This window comes from Bufo gargarizans, chromosome 5 (genome assembly GCF_014858855.1).
Source record: "Bufo gargarizans isolate SCDJY-AF-19 chromosome 5, ASM1485885v1, whole genome shotgun sequence".
NCBI lineage: Eukaryota > Metazoa > Chordata > Amphibia > Anura > Bufonidae > Bufo > Bufo gargarizans.
The window spans coordinates 38,039,611-38,065,427 of NC_058084.1; the positions used below are offsets into that span (position 1 = coordinate 38,039,611).

General features: G+C 46.0%; 1 protein-coding gene across 1 annotated transcript in view; it reads left to right on the plus strand.

Annotated features, from left to right (window-relative positions):
• The window catches only part of EIF3H (eukaryotic translation initiation factor 3 subunit H), a 149,787-nt gene that overhangs the window by 26,404 nt on the left and 97,566 nt on the right, over nt 1–25,817 (plus strand). The window contains exon 2 of the mRNA XM_044293784.1: nt 9,686–9,842. Within this exon, the coding sequence (XP_044149719.1) occupies nt 9,686–9,842 (157 nt within the window). The remainder of the gene's footprint in view (nt 1–9,685; nt 9,843–25,817) is intronic.

The window sequence follows — 25,817 nt, forward strand, 5'->3', positions numbered from 1 at the left end:
CTCAATACCGGAAAATATTAATGCTAGTGGGAAAGTAGCCTAATGCCCTCCGCAGTGCCTCCAGTATATATAATGACCCTCTTTAGCCCCGCCAACATATATAATGACCCCCATAGTGCCCCTAGTATAAATAATGCTCCTCTGTAGTGCCCTCAGTATATATAATGACCCTCTGTAGTGCCACCAATACATATAATGACCCCCATAGTGCCTCTGGTATAAATAATGCTCCTCTGTAGTGCTCCCAGTTTTTATAATGCCCCCCTAACCTTGGTAATATCGACAAATCGGGAGGCACCCAGTGTGATCATTTGATGTCATGGGAGTGTCAGGTCCTGCTGCCTCCAATGCAGTCCGTGAAAAAATGAATAGCGCCATAGACTTCAGTGGCTGTCACAAGGCCGTGTTCCACTGTCATGTGAATGCACCCCGACAGAGCTGCAGCATAAAGACGCCTTCCCCGAGCCGTGATAGGATGAGAACTGCGGCAGAAAGTACACACCCCTGAACTGCCAGCCTGAAATAAATCTAGCCGAGCAATAAATGGGGGGGATTCATGTGAAGAAATATTATGTACTATATGAGCTGTCCACATCTTTTACAGGTTCTCATCCTATCCGCTAAAATTGATCGGATGTGGACCAAAAATGCGGTAATGTGCATGACGCCTCTTTTTTTTTTTTTTTTCCTAGGTGGCCATAGTTGGTCCTGAATTGGGTATCCGTCACCATTTCATCAGCTTTTAATTGCTCAGCGGAGGCTCGCACAGTATTTCTGCTTTCATATAATGTATCTCTCATCCTCTGGTTCTCCAAAGCCCTCAACCCACAAAACCCCCCGAGGACTCCTTTGTGTTCCTCTCGTAATTAAGCTTAATTGGATAATTAAAGAAGCCTTTTGATTTGTTCACACACAGTAAGGTAAATTGAAGCTCCTGCGAATGGTACTTGCATTACATTGTATGTCTTAAGCCCCCCCCCCCCCCCCCCCCCCCCCCATATGGAGAGATTTCACGTCTCGAGCTCCGGGGGTGCGAGGTGTGAAGTCTCAGTTGAGCGTAAGCGGTGATAACAGCTGCTCCTGGGTCTGGCTTTGTGTCGGCTCATTGGACCAAATGGTGGTGATTAGTTTAATTAACTCCCTTTCCACGCCATGCCTTGCCTGCCCATTTGGCATCGGATGCGTGCGCCACTACGCTGACTTTTACTTTTACTTTGTTTTTAGCTGGTTTCTCCAGAGGGTTCGGTGTTCTGCTCCGCGCTGCCGTCGGCTGTACTTGGTCTTTTTTTAGGCTTCTAGTTTTGGATGGTGTTGTCTTGAACTTTGCAAAAATCATCAGATAATATGGAGATTCAGCATAATTATTCCACAGAGTTGAGATTCGCTGTGACAACGCGTTTTTGATGTTTCGTTGAATTTCTGGCAGCTCGACAGGTCCCTGTATTGGTGGCTGATGCTAAGTTTTCAGTAGGGTAACCTAGCTTTACAGTAAGTGACCCTTCATGTCAAACTTTATGGGCTAACATTGCCTATGCACATAACGATGACATGATTAGGACATTTATCAGCAGGATCAACCCTGGTCCTAGTGATTAAAATGATACCTGTTCTTTCAAAATCAGTTGTGGTGTTCCTTAGGGAGATAAAACCCCCTATACAATGTACAACGCTGTGCTCAGTGAGCTGAGAGAAGGCCACAGTGATCGGCAGGGGGGGTCCTTAGTGTCGGACCCCCACTGATCAGATACTGGCGACCTATCCAGAGGAGAGGCCATCAATATTTAACTCTCAGAAAAACCCTTTAAGATCTGACTGGTGGGAGGCCATCTCCCTGCACCCCCCACCCGATCAACTGTTGGCAGGAGCAGCGTCACCCAGTATTCTTCGTCGGCGTGTGATGTCACATCCATTCTAGTAAATGGGATTAATCTGCAGTACCGCGCACCGCTACTATACAGTGGATGGCGCTGTGCTTGATATACCAACAAGAGGCCGCAGTGTATGTCCCGGGGGGCCCTTACCCTTGCCCCAGGGTGCACAGTGACTGGGGAGCATCAGCGTTGGTCACTTCTGACCAATAACTGGACAAGGACCCTGATGGAGGCAGCAGCCCAGAGGACAACGAAGCAGCGATTTCTATGTTTGACGTTCCCATCATATTTGCAGGTGTTGATCAAGTTGTTTGAGAGCAGAGGGACGTATAAGAGCGATGCACGAGGCAGGAGTGGCGCAGACTGGAAAGCTGCGAAGGAACACAACCAGACGGTGCCCGCCAGCCACAGCGAATGGGACGGGGGCGTATTACCGGGGTACAATAGCAAACCCCACATACGTTAGAGGGAATAATATCGGGCTTCTCACCTCTACACTAAAGAAATTGCCACCGATTTTTTTTTTTTCCTCCATTTCTCGGAGTTGCCATAGAGACCCCTTCAGCGTACGCTGCCAGCATTGCACGCTGCATGCATAATTAGAGCCAGACCATGAGAGGGGTTAATGGCTCAGCTGAAGTCACAAAGGTGTTTCTAAGTGGATGGAGCGCGACTTCGGTGACCATACACGACGCAAGGACGACCGCGTAGAATCTGCGTCCCAGGTTTCCTGCCGCATGTGGGTGAAATGGGTTAAAATCTCATCCACTTTGCTGCAGCTGGAAGACGTTGGCCATTTTCAGTTTGCAAATCTGGACAGAAAGTTTGCGGCCTGTCTGCGGCATGTGAACATGCGCTAAGGGTAGGACCTCGTGCAGAGCTGTGCACGTTGGGCCTGTATGTTAGTGTCGCCGGGACATTCAGTGGTAATCCAGGCACCATGTAGGGCTAGCTGAGCTGAATGTACGGATACCTCTCACTTACAGATCTGCTGCTTCATGCTGGAGAAAAGGTACTTTTAATCTATATGCAAATGAGCTGCTAAGTGCACCGAGGGCGGGCCCAAGCCATTCTGTGCACCTTCTGCTTCCTCTGCCAGCCTCTCCCTCCTTTGATTGAGAAGGGCCAGATGACTAGGCAGACTGCTTTCAGAAACAGCGCCACGGATCTCCGTGGGCTGAATCTGGTATTGCAGCTTAGTCTGCAAGCGTCTGAACAAAGGTCTTGCAGAAATTTGTGAATGAAAGACCATCCTGCCCCTTTGTTTTCCTTGTGTTGGCGACTATGTAGGAGGGGCTTAGCTAAATGGGAGGAGCTATGATCAAAGGGGTCGTTTGCGATTCGAAAAAACCTGGCTGCTTTCTTCCACTCCTGTATGTTTGAGTGTGGTTTCACAACTGGTCGAGAGCTGCAATACCAGACACAGCCTGTGCAACATGGAGGCGCTGTGTGTGTATGGAATTTTTATTTTTATTTTTATATTTTTATACTTTAGAGCCTCTTTTAATACGTCTGCCGTGTGTAGACGAGTCCGCACTCCTGATCGTGCATCGGACATTATAGACACTGGGTACCCGCGTACGTTTTTTTTATGACTGTGCTTATTTCCTGCTTGACTTTTAAATCCCTCTATTCTCACAGCCATTTATGCGAGTTCTGGTGGAGCGTGGCGTTCGCACTCTCGGGTGTCTGACACGTGGTGCTCTGCTTGTTTCCAGCTCAGCGGGAGTGCAGCCGCGCGACTACAGGTCACGGGAGGTGGAGAGCGCCGTACGGACCTCCGTTCACATATACGTGACTTCCCTGACACGCACACGAGGTGTTAGACTGATGACTGCGCTGTATCACAATATTGGAATCCATTATCGCTGCCAGCTTTCCTGCTGCTCTTCTTACAGCTTAATTTTTTATTTTTATTTTGTAACTGATCAGTGTAGGAAACAAGGGAGAAAAATCCTGGACCTCGACCCCCGAATAGGGCCACTGCGACCACCTGACGACTTGGAAGGGCTCAGATAAAGGGACAGTACATTGCCTGATAGCAGGGAGCTCTCTGCTACCGCAAGCTGCCTCCTGGCTAGCAAAGAAACTGACGGTCTCACCATTTTTTCTTGTGTTTTTTTTGTGCTTTTTTTAAGGCTACTTTGAGATCTTTGTTTTTGCGGTCTGGTTTTGAGATCAGGCATGGGATCTTCAAACCACAGCAAAACGCTTCGGTACTAATAATACAACCGGCTGCATCCGTTCAGAAGAGATCCGTCTCTATTGCATCGAAAATGAAGAAACCGGATCCAACACTAAAACAAAAAATCAATGGGCGCTGGACGAATCTGGTTTTCTTGTGTCTGGGGAAAAAAACTGATCCAGCACCATTGACTTAGGGCCGCTTCACACGAGCGGATGCCGTGCGTGGCATCCGCTCCGTGAAAGAGTGCCAAGACCCGCTGCAGACTGCAGAGGCACGGAGCAGTAACATGACTGTTAATGCTCCGTGCCTCTCTGTGATCTCTTTACTACGAAATCGCAGTTGTCACTGTGATTTCGAAGTAAAGAGATCACAGAGAAGCACGGAGCAGTAACAGTCATGTTACTGCTCCGTGCCTCTGCAGTCTGCAGCGGGTCTTGGCACTCTTTCACGGAGCGGATGCCATGCACGGCATCCGCTCGTGTGAAGCGGCCCTTACATGGTTTTTGGTGCCGGACCCAGCTTCTTTATTTTCCAATGCCACACACAAAAACGCTGCTTGACAGTAGTGCATGTCCTATTGTCCGAGGCGCCATGCAAGTCAATGGGTCTGCAAAAAATATGGAACGCACAGGGAAAACACATCTGTATGTAATCATCTGTATTTTGTGGATCCATACTGTAGAAATGCTATGCCCAGCCCATATTGCTCATGTACGGTATTTGGTGATAAGTTACTGTTTCCGATCCGCAAAAAACTAATCAAATACGGAAACCATACGGATATGTTTTGTGCAATAAACGAACGGAAGAGGACTTAAATCAGAGAGAAAAAAAAAAAAAACTCAGATGCGGAAAAACGGACCGCAAAACAACAACGGTCGTGTGCATGAGCCTTTACAATGCTGTAATTTCACACAAAATTTGGCGCGGAAAAAAACACACGCGTAATCCGCAACGTGAGCAGTTACCCTGAGTTTTCCAGGTTCTTCTATTATTTTGCGGTGTAGGGACTTGAGTTGCTTTCTTCTTTTGATTGGGAAATGCGCTTTGATGTGGGAAGTTGACAGAGCAGAGCCGTCCATTATCCTCTCCAAGGCCGAGCAGCGCCGCGCTCCTGCCTCTGCTATATAAGCCCATGATGTATGTGTGGAGGTCAGTCCTCATGCGAGCCTGGCGTTGTGACATCGAAAGCTCTTCTGCCGAACGGAAATCCATTATCTGCGCCCACAGACCTGGCAATCGATAGTGCTTTGTTAGCTGTAAAGCGTTTTCTTGCGTGACCCGCTCAGATAGATGAGGCCTCGGTTAACAGCCACTTGTTTCTGGGGGGGGTCCTGACACAACACCTATCACTCAGCCTCCTAACATGTGCAAGGTTGTGACTCCTCATGTGTCTCTGCCTGGCCTGTACGCAGCATCCTACTGAAAATGTCTTTAGGTGCATAGTTTTTGTTCTTCGTTTCTATGAAAATTACAGAGCCCCCTCCCCCCAAATATATGAACAAAAATACTAATTTTTGGCACACATTTTTTAATTTCTGTAAATAAAAAACGCATACGGCTGCCACTACGGGACCCACAGGGGTTGTCTCCTCACTCTGCTTTTCCTGACTCCTGAACGGCAGTGTCCAGCTACTCCTCAGCTTTGTCTGACAACCCCTGTCCATCCCCCTCAGGTTTGTGGTTGGCGTGATTTATTTATTTAATATAAAGATTTCAGCATGTTTTCTGCTTCGAAATCTGTGTTGATAATGGCTTTAGCGCCCCATTGATTTTAATGGGAATCTATGCTGTAAGAGCGTACAATCTGCATTGCGATAAAAATCACCTAAGGACCTGTTCAGCCGGCTGTTGTGCGTGCGATTCTGGAATTTTGGTGCAGATTCCTTCTTGGCACAGTGTTCAGACAGACGCTACATCTAAAAGCTGTGTATGAATGTTGCCGACACAATTGACACGTCCATTCTTGCTGTGATTTTTGTACGGATTTCTGCATGCCGATATGCAATATGTACAAATAGTAACATATTAGTATATAAGGCCGAAAAAATACATCTGTCCATCCAGGTCGGCCTGTCATCCTGCAAGTTGGTCCAGAGGAAGGCAAAAAAAAAAACTCTGTGAGGTAGAAGCCAATCTGCCCCACTTTAGGGGAATAAAAAATTCCTTCCCGACTCCAATCAGGCAATCAGAATAACTCCCTGGATCAGCGACCCCTCTCTAGTAGCTATAGCCTGTAATATTATTACACTCCAGAAATACATCCAGGCCCCTCTTGGATTCCTTTATTGTACTCACCATCACCACCTCCTCAGGCAGAGAGCTCCATAGTCTCACTGCTCTTACCGTAAAGAATCCTCTTCTATGTTTGTGTACAAACCTTCTTTCCTCCAGACGCAGAGGATGTCCCCTCGTCACAGTCACAGTCCTGGGGATAAATAGATGATGGGAGAGATCTCTGTACTGACCCCTGATATATTTATACATAGTAATTAGATCTCCCCTCAGTCGTCTTTTTTCTAAAGTGAATAACCCTAATTTTGATAATCTTTCTGGGTACTGTAGTCCACCTATTCCAGTTATTACTTTAGTTGCCCTCCTCTGGACCCTCTCCAGCTCTGCTATGTCTGCCTTGTTCACTGGAGCCCAGAACTGTACACAGTACTCCATGTGTGGTCTGACTAATGATTTGTAAAGTGGTAGGACTATGTTCTCATCATGGGCAGCTATGCCCCTTTTGATGCAACCCATTATCTTATTGGCCTTGGCAGCAGCTGCCTGACACTGGTTTTTGCAGCTTAGTTTGCTGTTTATTAAAATTCTTAGATCCTTTTCCATGTCAGTGTTACCGAGTGTTTTACCATTTAGTATGTACGGGTGACTTGCATTATTCCTTCCCATGTGCATAACCTTACATTTGTCAGTGTTAAACCTAATCTGCCACTTATCTGCCCAAGCCTCCAATCTATCCAGATCCCTCTGTAGTAGTATACTGTCCTCTTCAGTGTTAATTACTTTACACAGTTTAGTGTCATCTGCAAAAATGTATATTTTACTGTGCAAGCCTTCTACAAGATCATTAATAAATATATTGAAGAGAATAGGGCCCAATACTGACCCCTGAGGTACCCCACTAGTGACAGTGACCCAATCTGAGTGTGTACCATTAATAACCACCCTCTGTTTTCTATCACTGAGCCAGTTACTTACCCACTTAGACGTTTTCTCCCAGTCCGAGCATTCTCATTTATTATACTAACCTTTTATGTGGTACTGTGTCAAATGCTTTGGAGAAGTCCAGATACACGACATCCATTGATTCGCCGCTGTCAAGTCCATAGTGGGATTTTTCTATAAACCCTTCCTCTATAGCGGGGGAAAATGGTGATAATGGCTAATGTGCAAGCTCAGACCATGCCGACTTATTGTAATAGATAGGATAAGGTATTTGTGATTTCTGGTCACGGAGACTCCTTCCTATTCCCTAAAGATATTCGTAGTCGGGGACCACCTCTGATGGCCGCTTCAGATACGGTGTCAAGGTGGATGACAGTCTTTCAGTTCTTAGATTAAGTTCATGTCAAGTCTATTGTACTTTTAGCATGGATACTGGGAGAGATCCTGTAGACCCCAGTAAGGCCTCATGCACAAAGACCATGTTTTGTATCCGTGCCCGATCCACAATTTATTTGTGGTTTGCACACGGACCCATTAATTGTCCGCATCCGTTTGTCTGGTCTGCAAATTACAGAACAGGTCCTATTGCTGTCCGTATTGCAGATGAGAGTAGTCATTGCACGCGGAAGATGTCTGTTTTTTCTGGATCCGTGGTTTGCGGTCTTGTGCAGCCTTAAGGGAGTGGAATAGTTCGGTGTCCTTCTGGGTATCCCTCGGGGTGACCAGTGCCACCATATTATGTTAAAAAAAAGATAAAAAAGCAAAGAACCCTTCATGGGGTAGTACCTTTGAGTAAAATGAAGGCAAACAATTACAGTAGCAGATACGCTCACCTTGCGGAGTTGTGCGCTAGGAACAGCACTGTGCATGTGTCTCAGAAAGCGGTGCGCTGCAGCATCCGAGCAACGCTGGAGTCCAGTAGAAGCAATCTAGGAAGAAAAGCAGCAGGCGGCTCTTCACCAGGAGAACCCAGATGGAGTCAGCCTATCGGGGTAATCGGACAGTAAAGAGATCTTAAAAATATCTGTGCCATATGGTCTTATATACACACAACCTAGTTAGGGGCAGGGAAATGGAGGTGAAAGAGACGAAGGGCAAATATAATCTGCTGTATATAAATAGATTCTGAAGGATCCGCAGTCCATCCATAATGGTAAGAGTCTAGCTGGAAAGGTATTTTCCCAACTGAAAGGACGATGAATAGGCAAGTGCTGTCCTCTAGATGGTATCTGGAGAGATCTTATTAAAAACTTTACTAGAATTGCGCCTGCGCAGATCTAGACACCTAGTCCTCCCCCCAACGGATCACTAAACATCACCAGTACATGCACCGTGGCTAAAAGCTCCTCCAGCGGCTGTGCAGAAGTCAAGGTGCCGCGGCACTACCGGGTGCTGGGGATTGTAGCGCTGTCAGTGCTGGTGTGGAATGGATGTTTTCCCTGAAACGCGTTGGGCTGCAGAATTAAAGGGAATGTCTCTTTAAGAAAATGACCTGTTGTATAAATCATGTTTTGTGAAATATATATATATATATATATATATATATATATATATATATATATATATATATATATATATTTATTTTTTTTCATTTTTTTTTTTTTTCTTTTTTTCTTCTTTCACGTTTATATCTATACTAGCAGGATGACCTGGCTTTGCATGGGTATATTTCCACTATTTAATTTAATGTGTGAGGTTAAGATATTCTCAGTGTTGCCCATAACAGTGACCTCCACAGCATCCCTCCCCCATCACTGTTCTCCACAGCATCCCTCCCCCATCAGTGTTCTCCACAGCATCCCTCCCCCATCACTGTTCTCCACAGCATCCCTCCCCCATCAGTGTTCTCCACAGCATCCCTCCCCCCTTAACTGTGACCTCCACAGCATCCCTCCCCCCTTAACTGTGACCTCCACAGCATCCCTCCCCCCTTAACTGTGACCTCCACAGCATCCCTCCCCCCTTAACTGTGACCTCCACAGCATCCCTCCCCCCTTAACTGTGACCTCCACAGCATCCCTCCCCCCTTAACTGTGACCTCCACAGTGCTCTGCCCCCGCCCACTTTACACTGACATACAGTGGTCCACGCCCTTAAGTCACATCACAGCGGCCCGCCCACTTAACATTCTAAAAAAATAAAATAAAAAAAATGTTTAACATAAAACCATAATTTCAGCAATAGTTCCTGTTGTGATGAGTAAATCTCCATGATCTGACGCCTCCATCTGGATTCTTATGGTGAAGCGCGGTCCTTTGCTTCCAGCTTTCCTTTCTTGATGCCGCTGTACGTCCTCCTTTTATATCTCCCGGTGTAGGCTGAGCCTTAGGAGAACATGACCGCTCTGCTGACTTCTCCGTTTACTGGACAGGGCCCGGCCTAGTGGTGGGGGCCCTCGGGTTGCACTTGTGTATTGGGTTTGGTCAGTGATTGTATCTTTCTCTTGCAGGTGGTGCTGAAGATCATCAAGCACTATCAGGAGGAAGGCCATGGCAGTGAGGTGGTGCAGGGCGTGCTCCTGGGTCTCGTGGTCGATGATCGTCTGGAAATAACGAATTGCTTCCCCTTCCCGCAACACACTGAAGAAGACGCGGAGTTTGATGAAGGTATTTACTATATGTGTATCCACATTAATCAGTTCTGTTGGAATTTCAACCAAATTCCAGGTTGCGATATTTTGTGGGCGGCGTTCAAAGGCGGTCCGTCGGTGTGGTTTTTGCCTTCTGAGCCAAGCATATCGCCTAGTAGGGCTTGAAGTCCGTTGGTGCATTCCTCCGAAAAAATAAAATAAAAATCAGCATGTAAATGAGCTGTGAAGTTCACCGAGGGTGGGGCCCTAGTCTTTTGGCGCACCCCATCTCCGCCCCTGTACTCCTGCCATTGGCTTATTGGCAGGGCCAGGCGTCCGAATTCTCCCCTCGCCTCGTCCTGTAATCTCTTGAAGGCAAGGTCTGGGCCCTGTACTGCGCAGGCGGTGAAGTTTAAAGTTCATTGCTGCATGAGATTATAAGGCCAGGAGTGAGGAGAAATCGGACCCCTGGCCTACCAGCCAATGGAGGGAGGCACTTCTGTAGTACAACACTGGAGCTAGGGCGTGTCCTCGGCGCACAGCTTACTTACATGCAGGCGATGCATAGAAAAGGTTGCCTCATAATAACAGCCCCTCTCTATGTGCCCCATTATGGCATATGGGCATCTTAGTGGGGGGGTGTGTCCCTCTCTGAGCTCCTTCTGTGAGCTAGATTAGAGCCGCCCTATGGGAGGATTCCAGCAGTATGAATAGCCACCACGTAATACGTAATGTCGAGGCCGCTGCAATGGTAATGCTTGGCAAAATTGGCGATTTGGTGAGGCTCGTTCATTTTAAAAGGGGTTGAATAGGCGCAGTGTAATACCATATGTCTCCAGTAGTGGCCACTGCAGGAGATGTGCGCGCCCATCCTTAGCTTCACCAGATATTGCTGTGAATGTTGAAGTCCTCAGGGGGTTGTCACGTGGTCTTACAGTTAATTTGGATGCCGTCAAAATGATGCTGGGTCCTGGGCAGACTTTCCCTGCATTTATGCACCCATATATTCTGTATGGAGATTTGTGATGCGGAGGGCAAATGTTTCAGAAACTCCTATTGTCTGGGAAGGAAGACCTAATTTGCTGCCCTCATCCATGGGCGTCGTCAGGCTTCATGCCACGAGTGGTCTACTGTTAGGCCTTCACACCATCTGTCAAACCAAGTGCGGTGGACACTGGTAAGATTGGATGACGTCCGCCATGCCTTACCATGGAGACGATGAGAAGAGCTTCCCTATGCAACACTAGGGGTTAATAATGAAACCAGGAAGACAATGATAAAAATGTGATTTAATAAAAGAAGAAAAATATTCTGCGTGGGATTTAACAAGAGTAAATCCGTTTACCTGGAGCAAACGGCGGTGCGTGCTGCAGCGTGTGATGTGACTGGTGATAAACCACCTTTTCTCCTCCTACAAACAGTCTGTTTTTTGTTGAATGGATAAAAAAATTTAAGCGCTTTACAGTATTGCCGCGCCGGCGATCCAGAGGGCATCCTGCGCTCTACGGCCCGAGATTCCACGCTGCTCACTTTCCGCCTGCGTTAATTTCATTGCTTTTTCAGGTTTCTGGAGCCTGATCATTCACACGTCCTGCACGTATCAGCGCGGAAGATCACGTGTAATGCCTTCAGTAGGGGGCCAATTAGAAATGCAGAATGCAATGTCCTGAAAACTCAAGGAGCGTCTAAGTCTCATTCCGATGAGTGGGACAGTAGTAGACATTTTTGCCAAATGAAATCCTATTTTGTTGCTTGGCGTCCCACAAAGTCAGTGACCTGTTCCTCGAACGTGCACTCTCCAGTATTGGAGGGGTATCTGCAGCCAGCTTGCTCCTTCAGGTCCAAGGTGATGATTGTCATGACCTGCCTGGGAACCTGTATAGGAAATAATGCTCTGTTCTGACAGGGGCTGCTAAAGACTTATTTGCTATAGGATAAGCTCACAGCAAGTCTGCAACCAGTCTGCAGGGAAATCTGCAAGACAAATCCACACCAGCTTCCTCCTTGAAAATCTGCAACAAATCTAAGATTAATCGGCGACATCAAAATCTGTGCTGGAGAATGTGTTTTTCTGCGTGCGGCTGAGCTTTCTTGAAATATCACGCACTTTGCCTGTTGCTGTACTTACCCTTAAAGGTTATTGGCTCTCGTGATGTCTGAATGTACAGGGAGGAGCATCCTGCAAAAAAGACAACCAGGGGCCGTACATGACACTTTGGGCAAAATAGAGTGAAGGCGCCAACCTCTTCCCCCTTTAGAGTGTCACCTTAAATAACAGTAATTCAACTTAGAGGTTTTCCTTGATTTTAATACCAGATAACCTATCCTCTGGATAGGCCATCCGTGTCTGCTCAGTGGGGGTCCGGCACCTGGGACCCCCGCCGATCAGCCGTTTGAGAAGGCAACGGTGCTCTTGTGAGAGCTTAACAAGCTCCGCGCCGTACATTGTATAGTGGCTGTGCTTGGTATCACCCACTCACTTCTATGTGGCCGAGCGTGGTACCAAGCACAGCCGCTATACAATCACCCACTCACTTCTATGTGGCCGAGTGTGGTACCAAGCACAGCCGCTATACAATCACCCACTCACTTCTATGTGGCCGAGCGTGGTACCAAGCACAGCCGCTATACAATCACCCACTCACTTCTATGTGGCCGAGCGTGGTACCAAGCACAGCCGCTATACAATCACCCACTCACTTCTATGTGGCTGAGCGTGGTAACAAGCACAGGCGCTATACAATGTACGGCGCTGAGCTTGGCAAGCTGCGAAAAGGTTGCGGCGCTCACAGGAGATGGTCGGTAGGGGCCCCGAGTGTTGGACCCCCACCAACCAGATACTGATGTCCTAGGAGGTCATCCGTATCAAAATCTCAGAAACCCCCTTTAACTTACAATTGTGGAGCGTCTATTCCTGTAGGCCTGCATTGTGCTGTTCCTCCGCTATACCTCCTAGAAACTTAGGAATAAACTGAGAGCTGGGTGTCACCAGGTGAAGGTGTGCTCCTGTGCAGCCCGGCAGTCTGTGTAGGGACACACCTCATTGACCCAAGTTGTCAGCTCATTCTTAAGCATAACAGAGGAATGACAACGCAGGGTTAAAAGAAAAGATGGTCTAGTATTGTATGTACTATAGGTTATCTATTTAGGCCGGATTAACACGTGCTCCGGATTCCCGAGTTGTGTGCCGGCCAAACCACGGGTTTAATGATCAGTCATTAAGGCCGGGGCTCGGTCCTGGACACCCGTATGGAATTTGGGGTTGTGAATCCAGCACTCGGTCTGCTCCCCCCATCTTCAGGGTGGTTGTGCACCTTTAGGGGGAGGTTTGGCAAACCCCTTCTTGGGCTGACCTACAAAGGGAAGTCTACTTACCTGCCACCTTGTTCTGGCTCCCCGCTCCTTCTCTCCCCGACCTCAGCTGCTCTGCTGCTTTGACACTGCAGCCAATCGCTGGCAGCAGCGGTGTCCTGTTTCCATTGCATCGTATGACTATTCGACATGACACGAGAGGAGCCGGTCACCGCTGTAGCTGTGTCGAAACGGAAGCTGACATCCTGGGTGCGCAGCAGAGCAGGCGAGGCTGGGGGAGAAGCAGCGGGGGAGCCAGCACCAGGTAGGCTTCCCTTTGTAGGTCAGCTCAAGAGGCGGGTTAGCCAAACCTCCCCCAAAGGTGCACAACCACTTTGAAGGTGTGGTAGCATTGTGCCATTGACCAGTGCCGTCCATACGCGCCTACTCCATTCCCGTGCTGTGACCTGCCTCGGCAGTGAAGTGTCACCAAGCTCCATATCTCTGCTGGGTCACATACCGCTTGTAGACACGTGACCACAAAGGCCAGTCATTGGCTGCAGACGGGGACCAGAAGTCCAGTAAGTGAGCTGGTGGGGAGCAGGGGAGTATGGATTTCTCCACAGGTACTGCGGGCTGGGGATCAAATGACATAAAAAGTCCTGGACAATCCCTTTAAACCTGCCCATAAATACAGTCATGGCCGTAAATGTTGGCACCTCTGAACTTTTTCAAGAAAATAAAGTATTTTTGACAGAACAGTATTGCAGTAACACAGGTTTTGCTATACACGTTTTTTTCCCTTTGTGTGTGTATTGGAACAAAACCAAAAAAGGAGGAAAAAAGCAAATTGGACATAATGTCACCAAATTTAAAAAAATGAGCTGGACAAAATTATTGACGCCCATAACCTTATTCAGAATGCTATTATTTTCCCTTATAACCATGTTATAAGGGAAAATAATACAGATCAGGTCCCCAGCCCGATCATCTCCTAGCAACCATGTGTGAAAATCGCACCGCATCTGCACTTGCTTGTGGATGCTTGCGATTTTCACGTGGCCCCATTCACTTCTATGGGGCCTGCATTGCGTGAAAAACGCTGAATATAGAGCTTGCTGCGATTTTTCACGCAACGCACAAGTGATGCGTGAAAATCACCGCTCATGTGCAGAGCCCCATAGAAATGAATAGGTCCGGATACAGTGCGGGTGCAATGCATTCAACTCGCGCATTGAACCCGCGCGGAAAACTCACCCGTGTGAAAGGGGCCTAAGTGAACTTCTCTCCGTTTTATCTGCTTTCATGTGTGATTTTTATATTGTCCGCACCTGTTACTTGCCCCAGGTGAGTTTAAAGGAGCATCACATGCTGGAAACAATCGTATTTATCCACACTTTCGAAAGGGTGCCAATAATTTGGTCCAGCCCATTTTTGCAGTTTGGTGACATTATGTCCAATTTGCTTTTTTGTTCCAATACACACAAAGGGAATAAACCTGTGTTACTGCGAGAAATACTTCATTTTCTTGAAAACATTTCAGGGGTGCCAACATTTACGGCCATGACTGTAGTTTGGACCTGTTCTACTGATGAACACTCCTAAGTGTCACTTTGCCCCCAAACTCCTGCGTTGCCGTCATATCTGCCCCATTGATCAAATCTAAAATGAGTAAATATGATTAAAGGGAGGGACGTTTTAACACGAGAGAAAAAGACGCAATTGTCTGAAACGGAATATAAAATGTGCGCTTGGCTTTCCTTAAATATCGCATATTGCCTTTCCTTAAATCCTGGCAGATCTGCATAAATCACTGCACTCGATTGTGGGCTGCAATTCTAGTCCTGCCACTAGAGGGCACTGTTGTCAAACAGTTGCAGACAGAAGCATATTCCAGCGTGTCCTGAAGTAGTCTGCGGGGCAGGGGGGGCAGAATTTCTTTATTTTAATGGCAAGTTGACGGCATCTTACATCGGCTTCCTCAGTAATGATCCTGCAGAACTTTACAATATGTTACGTGAATATTAACCCCCGTCACCTCACCCTCTGCTGACGCTGAGAGCCTCGTTACCGTCCAAATAGCGTTTGGCGGAGAGTGACTCTTTGGGGTCAGGCTAAATCTGCTTTGTCGGAGACCCCGGCTGTAATGGGCAGACTGTTTGCTTAGTGAAGCACACGCCGAACCCAAAGCCAATTCCGTAGATGACACAAATTGCTGCTCGGAATTAATTAACCCGCCCCGTCGCGGCATCCGTGCACTAAACGCATCAGTTCGGCAATCAAAAGACAGCGGAGTATCTGTATGCTTTTGGGGCTTATTAACCCTTTCTCGGATTACCAGTCCTGTATTTACCAGGGGCCTGTCTTGCGTTTATAGGAGCGAGGGGCTCCATCAGCAGGGCCCGGCCGCGCGCCTGTACGCCGCGTAGAATGGCTGTCATCTTTGAAGCACGGAGAGGATTATCCGATGTGCTGACAATATGGTCTCTGCAGGGGTTTCCGCTCTGCCCATTCATCATAAGCCGGTTTGTGTTGCTGCATAGATCTCCTCTGCGATGTGCTGCAGGCAGATTGTCGCCTGTTTGTGTGTGTGGAGCATCTATCCAGCATAGAAAGATGGTTCTGGGTTTTAGAGGGGGAAAACTGGCACGAAACTAGGGCACCCCAAAAAATTCCATCCCGTCAAAGTCCGTTCACGGGCCAAACAGATCCATCGTGATTGCAAACTGATGATGTCATCCCATGCAATCCATGTAGTGGAGTAAAAGATTGAGACGTGGTAAAGATTCCCTTTAATCCAGCATCGAGGCAAGCGTAAAATTGCTGGATTATCAAATATTCCGAACCGGTCATAGAGTAGAACACTCGATGGGGATGGTTGATTAAAACCGCTTCCTGATTGCAGAACATGACATTTCAGAACCAATTATTTGGTGGAAATCGGGGCAGATTATCAGAGTTTTTGGATTATCAGAGGACCTATTTTTGTACAGGAGACTGACACGTTGCATTTCTGGACCGAGAAGATATTCAGCAGGCCATAGACATAAATGTGGTCCATTGATGGACTTGCTTTCGTAGGGTTCTGTTCACAATAGTGGCTTTTGTGCTGATTGGGAGCCATGACGGATCAGCTTTCCGATGGCGGCTGACGGCCCTGATGGGCTTTTACAGTGTTCCTGGGGTTTGATGGGAAGGATGGCACCAAGCACTACGCTGTTGTAGTGAACTGCCGCGGCCTTGGCTGCAGGGACCTTCGATGAAGGTTGGGTGCCTATCGGCCCTGGTTGCTGGTGAGCGCTGCTCCGACCTTATAGTCACTGAGGAGAGAAGGAAGGAGCAGCAGGAAGTCTTGGAGAATAAAACGCGTCTTAATTCTGTCTTCGCGCCGCGCTCTTGTTGGCTCCTTGGCAGTCTGAGAACCTTCCCGGCTCAGTTTTCGACCCCTGGAGCTGTTATCAGAGATCCAGCAGAAGTCTTCCTCGCAGCCACTGGATTAGTGGACGAGGCTGGAGCTGATAATGAGGTAATTATCTGACGAGCCGCTGCTCTGAGACCGGCCTGCAAATAGAAGAGGTCTCCGAAATGTAGCCATGGCTGTTCCTGGTCTCGTCTATTCGGGACTCGGCAGTTTTCTTTTCTAGACGCAGCTAAACAGGATTTCCCTCCAGTTCAAAAAGTTGTGCCTTTTTGTCTTCAACCTGGCTCTCCAGGGATGGATTTTTGAATGAGTGGGTAGGGGGTGTACTTGTTAAAATAAAGATTTCAAATATATATAAGTTATTACTTAAGGCACGGTTTAGTGATACACATTCACCAGGACAAAAAGCGTGGGAGGCGGATTGTCCGAATTTACAAGTAGAAGGTTGGGAGAATATTTTTGGGAATTTGGTTTCAGTATCCCAGAACTTCAACCATGTTTTAATACAATTCTATATCTGTCACAGATTATATATTACTCCCTTATGGATGAATAAATGTGGGTTAAGAGATATGTCCAACTGCCCCAAATGTGACATTGTAGGAGCGGACTTCCTCCATATGATATGGACTTGTCCAGAACTCACAAACTACTGGAATAACATCAATAACTGTATTATCTACAAATTAAAAATTCGAATTCCTTTTGAACCACAAGTATTCGTGCTTAATGATCTTTCCAAATTAAAAAATCATAAGTATCAAAAGATCTTCCTGAGTAGAATATTGATGCTGGCTAGAGTACTGATCAGCCGGACCTGGTTTGCCCGTTCCACTCCAGACATCAACACATGGATAAACCTAACCGATAAGGTTAAAAACTACGAGAAAATTTTATATAAACGGAGGGAGGTTGAGGAACAGTGGAACAAGATATGGGATGGCTGGAAGATTGATTGATTAGTCGAGGTCAAGTTGGTTTATTTACGGGGGGCCTGCTTTGACGCACCACAGATTAGGGATTAGGGATTAGGGGGGAGGGAGGGGAGGGTTTTCTAAATGAAAGAAAAGATGAATTGAATATATTATAATTATATATAATTAGTTGGGACACTAAGAATTGAGAGATTGTAAAAATGTCTGTAAAAAATGTTTTGTAGTGTTTTTCCAATAAATTTTTGTTGAAGAAAAAAAAAAAAAAAAAAAAAAAAAAACCTGGCTCTCCAGCTGCTGCGGAACTACAACTCTCAGCTATATACTGCCTACAAGCAGGGAGATTTACACCTTGCACAATTTTGCAAAAGTAAAAGGGCATCTTGTAGGCAGGGCCTGGAATTGGGATCCTCAATGATCAGTAGCATGAGGGGTGAATGCGCAGGCGCAGCTCCCTCCATCCACTTTTGTGGAAATTCCAGACGGCGCTTACTGAGCTATGGACTCCCATAGATCAGCTGATGGAATTACGGAAAGTCCCTTCAAGTTTAAAAAAAAAAATATATATAATAGTGGTTTCCACCATATTTACTTTTTAGGAATTGCCCATTTGTAGATGTAATGTTTCCAGGGGGCAGTGCTCTCCAGCTGTCGGATAACTACCACTCCCAGCATGCCTGGACAGCCAGCTACTCTTTTATAATAATGTTTAGTGCAGTTTTTTTTTTTTTATATTTCTTCTGCCTTTTTTCTTTTGCACAATGTTATGTTTGAACAAAACGAAACAGATCAGAGCGCAATGAATGTTCATGTAATGTTGTTGAATACTAGCACAATCCTCTAAGAGGGGCGGATGAGGCCAGACAGCTGTGTGTGTGTGTGGATATAGATGGATATATACAGGCTATATAATACATTATATATATATATATATATATATATATATATATATATATATATATATATATATATATATATATATATATATATATATATATATAGAAAAATGGACAGCGCTCCAAAATATAAAAATAGTCAAAAAAGCTTTTTTTGCTTGAGAAAGGCTCTTTGGATAAGCTGAAACGTTGCTGCATTGTACCACATGGGTAAAAAAAAAAAAAAAATTCACTATTTTTATATTTTTGGAGTGCTGTTCATTTTTCCTTACTCTTTTCCTTGTTTGCTTCCTTATGTCCTCCTTGGTGCTGCCGCTAATCTCTGCCCCTAGGGTATTCTCTGGACAGAATCTGTCTCCTTTCCCCTCTGGCAGCTGACATAGTCAGGGGGAGTCGTCCCACCTATACTGCCATGCTCCTGCAGAGCTTCTGCTCTTTCCATGTCTGTGGGCTGCCCAGCAGTGGGAGGGCTGCGCCTGTGTGTCCACCAGCACTCTGCTTGTTAGGTGTGTGCACATTGCTGTACAATCTGAACACCAGATGGCGCTATACTATGTAATGAACACCAGGTTGTACCATACTATGTAAGTAAATGAACTCCATTTGGCGCCATACTATGTAATGAACATTAGATGGCACCATACTATGTAATTAAATGAACGCCAAGAGGCCCCATACTATGTCAGTAAATGAACTAAAGGTGGCGCCATGCTGCTTAATGCCTCATTCACACTTCAGTGTTCGGTCAGTGATTTCTATCAGTGATTTTGAGCCAAAACGAGATGCGCAGAACAGGTGCAGATCTTTTCCTTATACCCTATGTCTGTGGAGGCTCCAGTCCTGGTTTTGGCTCACAATCACTGATGGAAATCACTGACCAAACACTGACGTGTGAATGAGGCAGTTGGTGAACACCAGGTGGCAACATTCTAAGTAATTGGACGCCAGATGGAGCCATGCTATGTAAGTTAATGAACTCTAGGCGGCACTATACTATATAATTAAATGATTTATAGATGGCGCCATACTATGTAATTAAATGATCTCTGTGGCTCCATACTATATAATTATCTCTATGTGGCGCCATACTATATAATTATCTCTGTGGCGCCATACTATGTAGTTAAATGATTTATAGGTGGCGTTATACTATGTAATTAAATGATTTATAGGTGGCGCCACACTATGTAGTTACATTATCTCTAGGTGGCGCTATACTATGTAGTTACATGATCTCTAGGTGGCGCTATACTATGTAGTTACATGATCTCTAGGTGGCGCTATACTATGTAGTTACATGATCTCTAGGTGGCGCTATACTATGTAGTTACATGATCTCTAGGTGGCGCTATACTATGTAGTTACATGATCTCTAGGTGGCGCCATACTATGTAGTTACATGATCTCTAGGTGGCGCCATACTATGTAGTTACATGATCTCTAGGTGGCCTCATACTATGTAGTTACATGATCTCTAGGTGGCGCCATACTATATAATTGAATGTGCAGATTTGTAGGTGCTGCCATACTGTGTAATTAAACGAATAACATGTGGCCCCATGCTATGTAAGTGAACTCCTGGTTGGACCATGCTATGTAAGTTAATGAACAGCAGGTGGCGCTGTACTATGTGCTGTAAGGAAATGTCGTAACTCCTCACTCAGTCCTTTTTTACTGCCATATAAATGACCACATTTTCTGTACAGTGGTGGGGCGCCCCTTTAATTACACAAAATTTTGCATATTTCCATCCACATTTTAGGGCAGTAGGGCTGGTAATGTCGGAGCGCGGGTCCTTATTCCGGCTGCACCTGACCCGTCCTGCCCGCACACAATGTTCTGGATTTGTCGTCCTGGCTGTTATAATAAATGGATGCTATCAGCGCGGGCGCAGTCGTTCCTCCCACGTGCGGTCAGCGTTGATGTTTTGCCAGGTGTGCGGGGTCCGTTCGCTGCGTCTTGATTTGACATCTCTGGTATGTGAAGTGTTAAAGCAGCCCCTGCCGGCTTGCTGGCCCCAGACCCGCTCTGCTTTTCCACTCTGTGGAGACCACACCTCACGAAACCTGCAGCAGACGAGCCCCCGGTCTCCTCCAGCCACCAACAATAAAAGAAGAGCCATCGGCCATCAACAGCGTGTTACGTGATTTATTAAGTGCGGCTAGAAGACGCGGCTCTTCTCCCGCTCCAGCGACGAAGAAACCATGCGGATTAGGGCAGATGAATGTCATTTTTTTTTTTTGTCAGCCAGATGTTTTAATGCTGAGCAGAGGAGCAGCCAGGAGCCGGCCCGCTCTTGTGAATGCCGCACTGTGATGGGCGCAGTGCGTGACTCTGCCCGGCCCCCATTGTTCATTCATCACTTATTGCTTCAGATTGGAAGCCCTGTCAGACTCACGGCTTCCATCCTTTAGAGGGAGAGCAAACCCCAACATCTGTCCCAGTGCAGGAGAATGGGAGTTATTGTTCTCCGTTATCAGCCCTTTTCAAAAGAAGCAGGCCGTAGTGTTCTTCAGTGGGATGTCTGATGGGGATTTCTTAACCCCTTCAGGACCTCATAGAATTTTTATTTTTTATTTATTTTTTTACTCTTGTCATTCCAGAACTTTATTATTATATAGGCTTTCGTGACACTTTTCTCAGGCTTTTACTATTAGCTGTGTTTTTCGCTGCACTTTTTCTAGTCCCCCCCGTCAGACATTACTTCCATGTCTATTGCGCATGGTAAAGTTCAGTTTTTTCGCATGGCCTTTTTTTCTTGCTGTGTTTGCGTGTTTTTGTCGAATTTTTTTTTCCCTTGACATTTTTCCATTAGTAATCTCTTATAGAGTAAAAAAAAATAACACAAAAACAAAAAAAAATGAAGAAATAACTACATAGTTATAAGAAAATAAAAAAATATCCTGCCAAGAAGCATTGCAATTTTTACAACCAGAAAAAGGTTGGCCGAACAAATTTTTTTTTTCTTTTAAATTAAGCACTATATATACTTAAGTTCCCCAGTAAATTGTACCTGTGACAGCCCTGGGGACCTTTGGCTGCCGCCCAGACTGTCTCTGTAATGATCCAGCCACAGTTATCATGAATACTTAGGGGTTCCCTCCTTTGTACAATGCTACTATCAAGCTTTATTGTGGCACTGAGTGGGTTAATCTTGGCAGTTGTGTATCAGCCATTCTTCAGGAAGGACCGAGAAGTGGAGACCTGTGGTGGGTCTTTGAGATCATTTTTTAAAAAAATTTACCCACTCGGAGCAGTTTCCAGTGGGGAATAATTCTTACGACAACCCCTTTTAGGCAATTTTCTAATATGTACAGGTAGATGTGAACCTACACTTGAAGTAGTGTCAGAAATGAACGGATCTGATGTCCGTGCCTGATGTGCCTGCACCTGGGGCCCGGTGGCTTCATCTTGGGTATTAGGATGCGGAGTGTTAATTGTGGTGTCTTCTGTGTGTGCTGACGATTTGCACTGTCCGCTCTGCTTACACCGGAGGAAATATGCAGACGAGAAGCTGAGATGGCGTCGAGCCATTGCTGCTTGAATGCTCCGGTTTTTATTTCTCCTATCAATTTCTGGCATGTACTAAGAAGCAAATGATGCGATTTAAAGGAAAGGACCACTGAAAACGTCTCTAAGATGAGCGAAATGGCTGTGTAAACATGAAGCACCAGTCATGGCCCCTGCCAGGCTGATTTTATGATGTACAGCCGGGCTGCTGCGGCGTGCTAAGAGATGGCTGCTGCGTGGCCCATGCTGGGATGTGATCTTACACCGTTTACTGCTCCCGTCCATCTGTGTGTCTGTGGCACTATCACATTTCCAGTGTTTTATTAGGAAGCTCCGTGAAGTGTAGAGGCCGGAGGCGCTCGGCTGTGGGGATCCGAGCCATCCTCTGGCCAGGCGCCATACTGTGTAAAGCAATGCATGGCACACAAGAACCATTACCAGAGGAATGCTGTATGGGCTTTGTATGTGATACTTAACTAATCCAGGTAACTGCAATTATCATTTTTTTTTTTTTTACGTTTTATAAAATAATGGTTATCAAATTAATCAAGGAAAGTACCCCATAGTGGAAAGAAGTTGTGACCGAGTAACCCCAATGAAACTAATAGTGATAAATGTTAACCAAATAAGACTTTTTAACCCCGTGGTCATAGGCTCCGTTCTAAGCTTCTGTCAGCAGTTCCTTCAGTTTTGATCAAGAATAGCGCAGTTTGGAGCACTAATCTTTGTCAAAATGACAGACACCACATTAGGACCTATGATGGATGACTATTACTTTTTAAATTTACATTTAGCATTACCAAACATACCGGAGAACACAACACCACATACCTATTACATCCGGTGACGTCTCCTCTGATTTAGACATTCTCTTTCCTCATCTTCTCCTTTTGGACCAGACCGCCATGATGACTGCTTGCAGCCACGTGTCGTCTTTGTCTCACACACCTTAAGTTCCTACTTTTCCATCCTCCTCCTCACCTTCTGAACATCCTGGCCTGCCACCTCATTACCGTGCCCCCTGTGCTCCATAATATTATACTGCAGAAACTGTACACCTGAAAATACTAGTATTTGGGGCACTGTGTGGTACTAGTATTTTCAGGTGTACAGTTTCTGCAGTATAATATTATGGAGCACAGTGGTCACAGTATTTGGGGCACTGTGTGGTACTGTGACCACTGTGCTCCTCAATACTATATTACAGAAATAGAAAAGTCCCCCTGAAGATACTAGTACTACACAGATGGTGCTGCTTTCAGGAATTGTCACACCGTGCCCTCAAAAATAATTGCACACAGTGCCCCTGATAGTAATAGTGCCGTAAACATAGTATCCCCCCAAAATAATTGTGCTAAGCTGTTCCAGGATACCTCAATCATATTAGTGCTCCCAAAAGTCCCACCATTAGTAGTAATTCTCTCCCAGAGTGTCCTTAGTAGTAATAGTGCCCCTACAGTACCCCCAATAGTAATAATGCTTCCGTGTCCCAGAATATTGCCCCCCATAGTTCCCATACTACTAATCATGTTCTCGATATTCTACCAGTAGTAATAATTCCTCCAGTAGTAATAAAACCCCACAATGTGCCCCAGTAGTACATATCACTTTATAGTGCCTATAGTAGTACTAATGCCTCCCAGTCGTAATAAAGCCCACTATAGTATGCCCCAAAAAGTAATCATTCCTGCTATATTGCCCCGAATAGTGATAAAGCCCCCATAATGTGACCCAGTAGAAAAAGTGTCCTTATGCCAGTGGTAGGAAAAAAGCTCCCACTTACAGTTCCCCCAGTAGTACTAATGCCTCCTTATAGTTCCACCAAGAGGAAATTTGCCCCCTTATGCATGCCACAAAATAAAGGTCCTCTTATTCTGCTGGGGCTCCACCAGGGCCGACATCATCGCACTGCCTGCTCTCACCACTGATTGGCGTCAGGCCTAGGAGCCTATGAGAGGTATCGGTGGAGCAGGGGGACATGACTTCCGTGCCCCACCTGCGGATGGCCATACAGTTAAATATCTAGAGACCCTAGGGACCAGCGATGAAACATTGCTGGCTGCTAGGGCAGTCCCACGTAACGCAGGTTGAGAACTTAGTGATTTGATTTCTTAAAGGGAGCCTGTCATATCCACAACGTTACCTTCGGTGAGTATAGTGGCAGACCAACGTGCTGTTACTTCTGGGCCAGCATTCGGTACTTTTACAGTACAGGCAGGCCAATCCTCGCAATGCGCTCCAGACAGAAGAGCAGACGCCATATGCTCTGTCTCTGAATAGTCAAGAGTCTTAATGGGGAATGCAGGCTGCATCAAGGGAACCATATTGGAGGGGTAGGAATCAAGATGGCAGACAACTCCACTTGTAGTTTATTGGTGCGTTGGATTCACGGCTAGTGGGATTTGTCCAGCAGACCACACATGGCGGATTGATGAAGGTATCTGATCTCCTTTTTGTCCTCCTCTAGCAGCAGCCAGTGTGGATTTTGTTCCATGCCGTCATATATCACTCCAGCTTGATGCTACTCGCTTATCAACTCCTAAATGCTGTGCAGATAGGTGCAGCCGCCCACATGGCTATCTCTGGCCGTTAATCATCCACACAGCAGAGTTGTGCCAGGCCAAGGTCTCTGTAACACTTTGCCTTAGTGGCCTGTTATGCATGGACACCTCCGTTACAATAGGCAGACAGATCAGAGCAACCATAAAGCAGGAGCTCTGAGCCATGTACCGGTTAATGGAAGCACGCTACGCCATTAGTTCATGGTGCGGCTCTTACATGGCTGAGCGCATTCGCTTTATTGCATCTCCAATAAAAGGTGTCGCTCTGCTTTTCTAATTGCAGGAGTAATAAAATCCAAGTCAAACAATCCCTGAAAAGGTTTAGCACCACTGATCAATATACTGGAGTTACAATCAAATGAGCACTGTCATCCGACTCCCCTGCCGGCCCTCCAAACCGGCTGTAGCTCATCCGCCCATGTTTCGCTTTATCTGTGTAGATGTAAGTATATCCCTAATGCACAGTGAAAGGCTGGCGGTTTGCTTGGCAACAATTCTGTATAGTGCGGGATACCGGCTTCTTATGTTAGTGTGCGTTATTGAGGGATGACTGCATTGTAAGAGGAGTTTGGGTGTTTTGCCATACTAGCTTACTTGGGGTACATGACTGATGAAACGTAGGCGCACATTGTATTCACCTATTTCTATCCCACACAGCTGGCAACCAATATGGCGGCCACAGAGTGTTTCTTGGTTTTCTTAGACCCTTGATTTTTCAAATGTACGATTTTGCAGCACCGTTACAGATTATTTTTATTTTTTAGGGGTCCTTCATTAAAATGTAACTCTCTTGAAATGTCATAGTGACATAGCAAAGGTTTTGATTGGTGGGGGTCCAGGTGCTGAGATCCCCACCTATTGCTAGAATGAGAGGAGAGAAGCACTCGCCTAGAGCATTGTCTCCACTTGCTGCAGAAGACAGACTGGAAATGAGCTTGAGCACTTTCTGCTGAACTCCTCTGCGGCAGCGCTCTGTGTGATCGCTTCTTTGTATTAGTGATTGGCTAACCGATCGTTTCAGATACGTTTTCAGAACAAGCTGACATATGTGTAAACATGAGTGATGGCGCTAGCTGTCTCTCATTCACTCAGAATCTATCAGAAGCACGTCATTGGATGTTATAGATAAGTACTGAGCAGTACAGATGTGGAAAAAGCACTTGGGGTGATATTAAATACTTGGTATTAGCTGCTGAATCATGCCTCTCTCTCCATTGCTCACTGCTTCTTCCTTGTCTTTGTTTTAACAAGACTGATTTATCACAGGGTTCAGAGAGAAAGTTAGTTTAGGAAGAGGGAGCTGATAACTGAAGAACAATGCATTTCTCTATGATAAGATATATTACAAAGTTCCTTATATTTGCCGTATTGCATATTCATTCAAAGTTGTGTAAAACGACT